This window comes from Mugil cephalus, chromosome 2 (genome assembly GCF_022458985.1).
Source record: "Mugil cephalus isolate CIBA_MC_2020 chromosome 2, CIBA_Mcephalus_1.1, whole genome shotgun sequence".
Lineage (NCBI taxonomy): Eukaryota > Metazoa > Chordata > Actinopteri > Mugiliformes > Mugilidae > Mugil > Mugil cephalus.
In genome coordinates this window covers 21,219,028-21,230,411 of record NC_061771.1, presented here as the reverse complement: position 1 = coordinate 21,230,411, position 11,384 = coordinate 21,219,028, and the positions used below count along the sequence as shown (strand labels likewise).

Sequence of the window (11,384 nt, the reverse complement as noted above, 5' to 3'; positions counted from 1 at the left end):
CCAATATATTTATAGCTTAATTGAGTCAACTTTAATCCAGTATTTTTGTTTTTTTGACAGAAAGTCACGCTGTAATATCTTTTGGCATTATTTGTTTAATTCATTTTCATAGCAGGTAGAAAATAAGTATTTATTTTACATAAATGTGTTCTACCTATTAAACCAGTGTGAACACGTAATATCCGCAAACACTGGCAAATACTGGTCATTACTCATATTTTAATTGTCCGATTATTACTGCATCATGAGAAAAACATAACCCAAACAACAAGTGAACATTATTTAAAAATCTTTATTACTTATATTTTTTTTTTTTTATTAGAGAACACAGAAGAACAAAATCACAGTGTATCATTTTTTAAGTGCAAACGAACAATGTAAAAAATAAACCCAATCTCTGATTAGCTTGGTCCATCAATGAAATGGAAAAGTACTGCGAGACAAAAATGTATCTAAACAATATAAAATGTGCAACGTAATATCTGGCAACGGTACAAGCAAATTAAAAAAAAAAAACTGGTTCGCTTTAAAAACATAAAACTTTGAACTGGTCTGTATCTCAACATTTCTTTAAGAACATGGGTTTTGTTTCAAATGTAAAGAGCCCAGCTTGGAACAAACTACAGTAGTTCAACAAGGCTTCAACTTGTTCTGTTTCCTTGAGCTTGCGTTAAAAGTTTGAGGTTCCTGACAGGCTGCAGCAACAACAAACCCCGACATCTGAAACGATTCATGTTCATGATACCAGCCCTAAGTGAGCGCATGGACAGCTCTTACATCGCACTGAGATTTCACAGCCAGAGCCACATGGAAAACGTTTGCAGAACGATGAGGATTTATATACAGTTACAATGCTGCTTCATTCAAGCGGATACTTCGGAAGCGGCGGCTGTTCGTTGGTCTAAGTGTGGATTAACATGCCGAGGAGACATTTGGTGACACAAGTCAAACGAGAATGAATGCGTCCTTTTTTGTTCCACATTTAGTGCATAATCGACTCACCTTTCACTGGACTAAACCTACGTCAGTGCTACAAAGCTACCGGTATCTCCTCGTCACCCTGATCTCAACTGCCTCCCTCCCCCACGGACCATTTAGGCGCCGTGGTCAGAGGACGCACTTGTAGACGTATCTCACGCATCCCGATGCTTCTGTTCCTCCGACGGCGTCTTCGTGCCTCCCTCGGTCCACGTGGCAGCCGTCGAGCAGAAAAGACAAGGCAGGAGGCCAGAAAACTTCCTCCCCAGCAGCAAACAAAGCCAGGCTCACGTGGGTTTACCGCTGACAAACGAAACCCATCTCTTCGAGGAAAAAAAAAAAAACGCACCGCCGAGTATTTTTATTTGCTGCGAACTGTACGGCGGCGTCGCTCAGGCGCCGGCTACATTCGGGGCCCGTCACAGCGCCTGCGTTTCCGGGTGCATCAGCTGCTGCACCACCAGGTCTATGTTGATGATGGGGCTGAAGTAGAGAGCCCAGTAGAAGAGGCAGTTGCACACGAACTGCGGGATAAAAGGCCACAGGAGGGCGAATGCGAATCCCTGAGAGAGCATCTTCCATAAGTGGTTCCACATCTTATGCGGCAAAGTCCTGCAGAAAGAGAGATGCAGATTAGTGCGCGGCTGTGGTGAGGTTTACACGTCACAGGTTCTGTTTCTACTGAACACGTTTTAGCCGATGTTCTCATTTAGCGAACTTTTTTTTTATTATTACAGATGTTTTAGTTTTTTATTCACATAAATCCACCAGTTGTGAGCCTTACTTGTCACATAGTGAATGCTAAGCTACTGTACATATCAAACTTTTTACATCAGGTAATAGAAAAGTCCTGTACACCGATCAGGCATAACATTATGACCATGTCCTAATATTGTGTAGGTCTCCCTTGTGTCTCCAAAACAGATGTGACTCATCAGAGAATGGACAGGGTCCTTCTGAGGGTGTCCTGTGGTATCTTTTAACAGGATGTTGTTAGTGGGGGCCTTTGGGTGCTATGGGTTGAGGGGAGGGGCCTGATGAGTTTGGGATCTAGTGAATCTTCATGTTTTGTAAGTTGTTCCTTCCTGTCAGTGGTCATAATGTTATGCCTGGTCGGCGTATGTGACGATGAGTGTGATTTGTGAAACACAAAGAAAGAGCCCCTCCCTCTGACTGCGTTTACCTGATCCTGGCTCTGGTCCAAAGCCTCCACAGGGCGCAGCCTTCCAGCACAGACAGCAGCATGGCGTTGACGATAATGAAGCGGGACGTCCAGTAGTGGACGGACAACCAGTCCCAGGCGAACTCTGCAATCAGCTGGTATGGGAGGAGGCAGAATTTCACCAGAAACTCTCCCCACTGTCTCCAGCTGGGTTCCAACTGATAAACGGAGCAAAACCGAAAGTGAATTCCTTCACACGAACCAGAATTATGACATTGAGAAGCCATCAGTTCGTCTGAAAGGCGTCACACCTGCGTGTCGAGGAACGTGCTCTCCGCTGACTGGTCGCCGTGCGCGACGGCCGGACAACAGGTGTGAAGGAAGGGCAGGAACGTCTCAGAGTAGTCGAATAAATACAAATAAAAGATTGTGAGGCGAGGGGAGCGCTTCAGTGCGTACAGCAAGAACAGAGACTTCCCCGCGTTAGCCGCCTGGAAAAGACAGAGAGAGACATTTAATTGCATCTTTTTAAATGAAGGAACTGTGGGTCAGTGCTAGGACTGGGTGGTATGTACTGGTTCATACCAAATACTGGTATTTTTCACCGTTATGATATGAATTTTTAATATAACGGTGTATTTGATTACACAGCATTCAGACCAGACCAAAGCATGTAAACACGCATGGTGCGACTGTGTCACTGTGTGGTGAAGATGGAAAGGTCTGAAAAATGAAGCAGTGCCATGCTGGTTGTTTGGGTTTTTTTTAGGACGACCAGACGTCCCCAATTTCTGGGGACAGTCCCCGTCTCGGATGACCTGTCACCGAAATTCGCCCCAAATTCCCCCAATTTTAGCTTTTTATGAATGAGAAAAAAAATGTTGCGCGCATACTACAGTTATTACGGTAGCCGGTCGCGCTGCTATTGACATCACAGACATAGGAGTTTAAAATATATGTCAAAATAAATTAAGCCATAATTATCCCTGTTTCTTTATTTCATCTTGATAACATTTAATATTTACATTCATATTTACTCATCAGTGGTAAAGTAAAATAGTCCATCCTACAATCTACTGCAAATACCGTGATATACGTTTTTGGTCATATAACGCAGCCTTAGTTAGCACTTAAAGCAAATGTTAAATAAGAGACTGTAGTAGCAAAACAAAACGCACAATTCAAAGACCCAAAGAATTAGAACTATTCTGCAAACTGCAAAAAAAAAATAGTTATCAGGATGCTAACCTTGTATTCCCAGAGGTTCTGTGGAGGTTTGACCCCCAGAGCTTTGACTCTGTCCAGTTCAGCCAGAACAGCTCGTCTGTGGGCCTGGTTTTCGATGCTGTACGGAGGCTTCAACAGCTCTTCATCGCCCAGCATCAACAGGAGCCTGAAGCCAAGTAATCGACACCGTATTAACTGACTCACCAACACATGAGCCACAATCACGGTCATCCAACCACTAAGATCAGCTTTCAACATCAGAACTTGGAGAAACAAAACAAGCCAAATGTGATGAATCCACCTTCCATTGACGTTTTCCTGCAGGAACGGCTCCCTGTACAGCTGGGCCCAGGGCCCCAGGTGTTCCAGCCACGACACGACCTCCTCCGGGGTCCAGTGAGACACGGGTTTACTGATCAACAGGTCGTGCTGTTCCAACACACCACTGCTCCAGTGGTACACCAGCACCATCACCTGGAACCAACGAGGCACAGTCAAGACTTTTATCACGACAGGATGTTACATGAATATTATGCAAAGCTGTCACTGGTTAGGAGGAAAGGACATGTTTGCGTTAGTTAGTTTCACATTGGCAGACCTGACAGAGGAACCACAACTCTCTATTCTCATGATTTCACTGCAGATGAAACTCTTTGAGGGACATAAAATGGAGCCTGGGCATAAGGCACTTAAATTCTTCATGTAAACATTTATTAAACCGAATCTCAATGCCTGTTGCCTTTTTATTCTGAGGTTATTTTTACCGTCCATTGTGACACAGGCTGATACAGCACCATTATCTAGAAGGAAGCTTAAAAAAAAACCCCTCACCAGTCATTTAGAACCGAATAAGACAGAAGTCCATTTGCTTTTATTTCACCGATAACACAAACACATACGCATCCAAGTTTGCAGGTAATGTGAGAAAAGGAAAACACAAAGTCAAGGGGATCCAAAACAAACACGACGCTTTGCACACAAGGCTGAGTTCTCCTGAAACAACCTGTGATATCGGCCTCTGAACCGGGGTCAGAAACAGAACCGTGCTGCAATCTATTTACATGTTCCCAGCAGGACACACACACACACACACACACACACACACACACACACAATGTATATTTATATTTGCTTCCACGTGGCAAGACAAACAGCAATATTGCTCTCTTTGCCACATGGACAAAACAAACATGATCTAAAAAATAAACAATGTCCCCACACTTATTTCCATCCAGTGTTGCGTTCATTTGTCACCAAGATCTAGAGTCTGACTCCTGCACAAAACCTTCTCCAGCTCATCCCAGAGATTCTCGGTGGGGTTCAGGTCTGGACTCTGGTGTGAAAATGAACCACTCTCTCACTATTTCAGCCCCATGAATCCTGACGTTGTCATCGTGAAATATAGCCCGTGTCACGGAGGAAGAAAAAATCCATTTTTGTAATAACCTGGTCAGTCGGTATATTCAGGTAGTCAGCTGACCTCATTCTTTGGGCACGACGTTGCTGAACCTGGACCTGAGAGACTGCAGCAGATCATCTGCCTCTCTTCTTACCCTGATGCCCCCATCACGATGGTTTTTCATCATCCTTCTAGTTTTTAATTAATAAACGTGTTGGACATTGATGCAGCCAGTGATGAGACTATTATAATTTTAGTGTTATTTAATATCTAAGTTATTTTTCCCCCCTGTTGTTTTGTGTACTTACAGCTACACATGAGAGCGCCGTCAGGACACCAGAGAAGAAGAAACCTGCTCCTTTGTTCTGATTCGTCCTCGATCTTCCCAGGTTGTCACCGTATCTAAGCAGAGGGAGATAAAGGCGTTGAAAGGTGTGAAAGCCGGAGCCTTAACCCTCCAGAATACAGAGGGATGAAATATAGTAGGTACAGCAGCTGGTTTAAATACCAAACGTCTGTTTAAAAGTCTTGTATGAAGACATTCACAGCAAGAAAACTGTCGGACAAATTACGTCAAGCGACAACAAGTTTCATACTGAACACAAATCTGTGGATGTGAAACCTAAAAGGGCCCAGTAGCACTTTCCTCAACTGAAACTTGAGGCTTTATTATACGTTGCCAACATAATACACGCAAATCCTTCTCTTTCAGCAGACAACATTACAGCTTATTTTTAAGTTCGGTCTATAGACTTTCTTTGATCATCCTGTAACGTTAGTTCTTACTAAAGATGTAACAATTACCGGTTTCACGATAAACTACGGTAAAATTCCCAACAGTCAGTATTATCGTTGCAAATTTTTCTTATCATTAAAACCGACACGCGTGCACAGTTTGCTCTGAACACACGGCGGAAGGCACCTGCACGGGCAACGTAAGGTAAGCTAACTTGTAGCTGAATGCGTGATGTTGGGGCTTAGGAACAGTTGATAGTGTGATGGTTTGTCTGTCAAACTTTCCTATAGTTTGTCAATAACGTAAACTGAAGATGTAAGTGTTGCCCAACATTACTCCTTTAAAAATACATGTTATTAACACGACACCTACGCGACACGAACACTGCCACTTAATTATGCATGTTTGGTCTGTTTCCACTCTGGCGCTGCACCAGCTCTACTCCGCTTCAAATGTGAATATTTAAATAAATGCTTAATATATAATAATATAACCAATAAACAAACAGGAAGTCTGACACAGATCCAGTAAACCTTGAGAAGAAAACGTTAAATACGAATCCTAAAGGAAACACTGAAATGTGTTTTGTTTTTACAGGAGTAACGTGAATGTGTGTGTCTCAGTCTGATAATCATAACAATAAAATTGCTTTTCCATTATTTACAGAGTGTGCGTGCAGCAGATAAACCCAGTGATGCTAAATATGGCTACTACATCCTCAAGTTCATTGTGCTCGTTCTTTTTTTTAATTTATTTATTTTTTGTTTTTCCAAAATAAACTGTGGTTACCAGTAAATGATTTTAGTGCGCGTATAAGTACTTTTTGAACATTTTGAGCACATTTCAACAATAATGTGATAATAACGATCACCGTGATAATTTTGGTCACAATAATCATGATATGAAGTTTTCACATCGTGACATCTCCAGTTCTTACAGTTTTATATACACACATGGGAAAACTAAAGAAAACCTTATTTTGCACAATCTGTTATATCTGTACTGAACCTGTCTTTTGCTTCCCAATAAAAATATGTGGAACCGACAATACTGCATCTTATAGTGTAGAAGAAAGTACCTCTGAAAGGCCAGCAAGCTCCGGGAGATTTTGGGATTGTCCTGGATTTCCGCTCTTCGTCGCTGAACAACATCACTGAAGAACTTATCAGTCGCATCCCTGACAAGAACAGGACCGTGTGAACAAAAGACATCAGCACAACAACAAACAAATGAACATTCAGCTAATGCCTACAAAACCTACTGAGTGCTAAAGCTGATAATCTTGTCTTGTCATGTGGAGTGCCACCCTTCAACATCCACCCGTTTATTCCTAAACACAGACTGACAGGTTGGCAGAATTTAGTTTGTATCCCTCTTACAGACAGGACATTTAGTTGCTGTGACACTGGTGACATACAGTTGGTTTGTTCTTTATAATAGTTGCACAGAATGGACAATGCCTTTCAAAATACAGCAGCAATATTTTTTTTTCCACTGTGCCCGTATTTAGACAACTGACGTGTTGTTATAAAGAAAATCTAAAGCATCTGGGAATATCCCTCCCTTGGCGTGTAGGTTTTTACTTCACTAAAACGCTGTGCAAACTATCTCCCAACTGTGTCAGTGAATGTCATATACACCCATCAGCGACAACGAGACAACCGCCTCCATGGCAGCGGGAACAGGGTGTTACTCGCATGCTGTGCATTGTGTGCATTGTGTTCCTCAGCTTAGTGATGCATGTGCACCTGGCCATCGTCGCAGTGTCAAAGAAAAGGTAATTCATCAGACCTGTCCACCCCCTTTCTCTTTCCTTGGAGCACTCTTTCCCCCACAGGTACTGACCACTACAGACCGGGAACACCCACTAACAGTTTGTCGCTGAAGACAATGTCGTAAAACAAAGAACTCTTCTATGTTGGTATTAGAAACATGAAAACAACACCAGGCCTCTGTTGGTGATAGAAACACCAAAGTAACTGAGAGGAAAACACAGTCTGAAAAGATGCTGAGTTACCCAACATCTCGGGACAGTTTCTCCTTAACCCTTTGTTAACTCTTCTTTTGCAGTAACAAAAGCTTTACTGGATGTGGAAGACTGGTTAAAGTCAAGCCCACGCTGCTACAAGCATCAAATCCCTGATTTGATTATCTGCCACCAGGACAAATGTGCCAGATACCACGGATCTAATGTTGAGCTAAAACAGCTACTCACATGAAGCTACTACGAAGCCATTTAATCACGACATGAAGTCCACTGACTCTGTACTCTGGAATGTAACACGCTAACAAGTGAAGCAAACACACATGGTGTTGACACGCTGGAGGAGCGACAAAATGTTTTTTGTTTGTTCTTGTGGCTTCATGCTGCTTCAGAAATAGTTCAGAAATGTATCGTAGCTTGTTTTTCTCTCGCTGCAGTGTGAACGCAGCTTAACTCTGTCTGAGATGGAAACAAAAGCCAGTATCTGGATTGGATTCCTTCTGGAGAACTTGTACAATAATATGTTTTGTGAGCAATAAGTAGTAATAAGTAATGAGCCTAAATATTTTGGGGGATTTTGTTTGCATAATAACAGCATCTGCGTCTTCACATTGTATGCACGTAAGCATGAAACATCAGCAACATCAATTTATTTGCCAATTTTCTTTTCTTTAGATTTCCGCAGATTTAACAGCAATTTTGACAACTTTTATTGTGTTTTACTTTGGCAAAGTTCAACCGATTTTACCTCAGCGTTTTGCAACATGCAGGTATTTCCAAACAAATAAATGGCACCAGTATCAAAAGACACTGGGCACCAGCCATGTGGAGGTCTATTTGACCTTGGGGGTTATCGGTAGGTCTCTGCAGCCGAGGGGAAAAACGAACACAGCTGCCAGACAATCAAACATTCCACCGCTGATATGGCGTGACTGTGAGAAAGCGTACCTCAGGAGTATGTTGATTTTAGGAAAGCCTTCCCACTTCTCCCGGCACTCGGGGCACTCGTTCCTGTGCGAGGATTCCCACCACAGAGCCAGACAGTGGCGGCAGAAGTTGTGGCCGCAGGTCAAAGTGGTGGGGTTGACCAAGATGTCGTAGCAACAGTGGCACGAGAACTCGAGCTCCGAGATGTGGCTGGCGCTCGGTTTTGACTGAGGATGCTCAGGAAGGGAAGGGGGCTCGTCCGCCAGCTCCCCCAGGTCCATCGGCTCCTCCGGGACGCCGTCCGCCGCGTCCCACTCCATCTGTGGCAACATGTCCTAGTCTGAGAAGACGAGGAAACAGGGTTAATATCTAAAAAGCATTAAGTCACACGTGGGTACAGTTTCTAAAAGCTTCACAGAGATAAAAATGGATTTGAGTGACCACACTAGTTTAATTATATTTGCTTCAACAGGACAATAGTTAACATTTCAAATTGGAGTTTTGCAAACCAAAATTATAATATCTTTCAATCATATCTGCAAATCCGTCAAACTTTCTTGAGGTTTCAGACGTTTATTGCATTATGCAACTAGATATTTGTTTTTGAATTGTTATTTATCTGAGTTAGCAACTAAAACACATGAAAACTGTCAAAATACGACAAAAACTAAATGTGTGAATATAGTGTGAACTGGTGTCATTCTGACCTACAATAACAAGCCCGTTTAAATGCACAGAGGACATTATAAGATACTGTGCATTCACTCAACATGGTGGATGTTATTATGTGAAGTATGAACATTATATGTTTTTGGATAAATTAATACGTTTAGCACAAAAGTGCGTTGCAGTCTGTGTGCAATGGGGGGTGTCATGACATCATTTGGTAAAATAAATAACTAAATAACAAACACAGAGCTGCTCGTGATAAAAATTAAGGCTGCTAATTACTTTTACTTTCACACACGGTAACATATCACATGATGTGGACGTTAGCTCTACTCTCAGCTAACCAGCTACCTACTGGTTAGTTCGCCAAAACAACAACATTAGCGGCTCCCTCCTGTAAAGCAGCAGAAACTGTTTGACTTGTGTTGACAAATATGAACATGTACCGAGGTTAGCTCTGCGGCTAGTGTGCTAGTTAGCCTCCTAACGTTAGCTAACAGTTACCTGAGCTAAGTTAGTAAGTGCTAATCAGCGTCGTCCCATGAACTAACCCGGTTGTTCCTCTCCTCAGGACTGGTCTCTGGCACAGGACCAGCTCGGGGGTGTCATCTCTGTCCGGCTAGCTACGACCCTGCTGCTTCCTTCACCTGATATGTTAATAATCGCCCAGTCTAGTCTAGTGGTGGGCGGATCGATCCAAACATTCGCGAGGTCGATACCACCTGTATCGATATCGATTGATACTTTCGATTTCAGTTCCTTGTATGACCGCAGCGGTTTCATTTGTTGCGTTTTTATTCCCCCTAGAAATGCGCAAACCCTAAATATCTCAATAATAATAATAAAAAGGTAATGGAAACGCCTACATTTCGAAAAATATTTGCAGCATCACTAGAACATTGTTGTGCTCTCTTGGGGTGGTATTGAGTTTTTCGTTAAATAAAAACGCGTTTCAATTGACAGGTACTTTGGGAATGAGCTGTAATTCTCGTCTCGCGACAATTTTCTTGATAATGTATTGCGATATCTGGATTTTGCGCCTTTCTAGGGGGAATGGAAACACAGCAAGTGTATCGGAAAAGTGCAGTGGAAACCTCTTTTTTTTTCGCTTTTCCCCGTCACCGGATATGATGCATAGTCCATGTGCCTCAAAGTGAAGCCTTTGGTGTGAGGAGAATTTAAGAGAATTATGGGATATTGCGATACAAGACTTTACTGGAGTTACAGCTCATTTGCAAAAACACCGTTCAATGGAAACACGTACAAAGCCCAATTGAAATTTCAGAAATATCGTTTTTATTTTGCGAAACACTGTAATGGAAACGCACCTGCGGTCACAAAGAAGGCTCGGTTAGCTTTCATTGTACTCTGAAAGAAGAGATTTAACTTTATAATTGTAGTTACTCAACACTGTGCCAGAAAAAGCATTTGTTTTCATTTGTTTTCAAGAGGTAATTTTGAGTTGCTTCTGAACAAAAACTTTTATTGAGATAATGTATTTTCTTTTTGCTCATAAACGTTGTACAGATTCTTAGTATTCAAAAAGGAAAATCATAAAAACAATTGAAGGTCATGAAAATTCATTCAAATTTAGGTGGATGATCCACCCACTTTAATTATTAAAGCAAAGTATCGATAGCGGTATCGGCGATATATATCGGCCCTGTTTTTAACTTGGTATCGGATCGATATCGCACAACAGGTAATGCACTGCTCACACAGAGGTTTTATACCTGAGCAGCCGTGGCCGTGGCTTCCTGCTCTAGTACGCGCACACCGACGCCAACGTCAGCGTATCACCTTCATCATCATCACCATCATCATCATCATCATACCTGATTACGCCGCCATCGGTGGGACCACCCTCTCACCTGTATAGAATGAGCGCGAGGAAGTGCTGCAGCGTGCCCGTTGTCTTCATCTGCAGTGATGTGATTTCAGCCGTGTGGCTTTTTAACAGCTGCTCCTGTTCAAAGTTCACATTTGATCATTTGACTGAAGCTTGTGGCCTGAGGTACGGCTCCTTATGCCACGGTGATAATGAAACAGTAACCTATTAACTGACACGTTGGCTCGTCCTGCACAGGAGAAGAAACCCTGCTGCGTGAGATACACACAGATCAGCCACAACATTATGACCACTCACAGGAGAAGCAAATAACATTGACCATCTTGTGACAATCAAACATTCTGCTGGGAAATCTTTGGACAATATGTACGATAGCACATAAGTAAAACTTGAGATGCAAATCACTATAAAATATAGCATTGCATTTATGAGTTTGTTCAGTCTGCAAACAGA

General features: G+C 42.4%; 1 protein-coding gene across 4 annotated transcripts; it reads right to left on the bottom strand.

The window, feature by feature from the left end:
- Positions 1–272: 272 nt before the first annotated feature.
- On the bottom strand, positions 273–11,001 carry LOC125004460 (bifunctional apoptosis regulator-like). Of its 4 annotated transcripts, none has more exons than XM_047579073.1 (9): positions 10,954–11,001; positions 8,435–8,753; positions 6,581–6,679; positions 5,075–5,168; positions 3,669–3,841; positions 3,389–3,533; positions 2,452–2,631; positions 2,162–2,358; positions 273–1,590 (listed from the first exon to the last, which is right to left on the bottom strand). In XM_047579073.1, exons 2-9 carry the CDS (start codon positions 8,743–8,745, stop codon positions 1,398–1,400), a joined length of 1,392 nt encoding a protein of 463 aa, XP_047435029.1. In that variant the 5' UTR covers positions 8,746–8,753; positions 10,954–11,001; the 3' UTR covers positions 273–1,397. The 4 variants fall into 4 exon arrangements, with proteins under 4 accessions (XP_047435029.1, XP_047435031.1, XP_047435028.1 ...); XM_047579075.1 differs by lacking the exon at positions 10,954–11,001 and adding an exon at positions 10,816–10,921; XM_047579072.1 differs by lacking the exon at positions 10,954–11,001 and adding an exon at positions 9,587–9,907.
- Between the last annotated feature and the right edge of the window lie 383 nt (positions 11,002–11,384).

Bases quoted from the DNA above. Each gene is read 5' to 3' on its own strand.
- LOC125004460 (XM_047579073.1), bottom strand. From the start codon at position 8,745: ATGTTGCCACAGATGGAGTGGGACGCGGCGGACGGCGTCCCGGAGGAG. The intron at 3,534-3,668 runs GTGGATTCATCA...ACTTGGCTTCAG, and splicing joins CAGGAAAACGTCAATGGAAG to GCTCCTGTTGATGCTGGGCG. The intron at 1,591-2,161 runs GTAAACGCAGTC...CTCTTTCTGCAG, and splicing joins TGGACCAGAGCCAGGATCAG to GACTTTGCCGCATAAGATGT.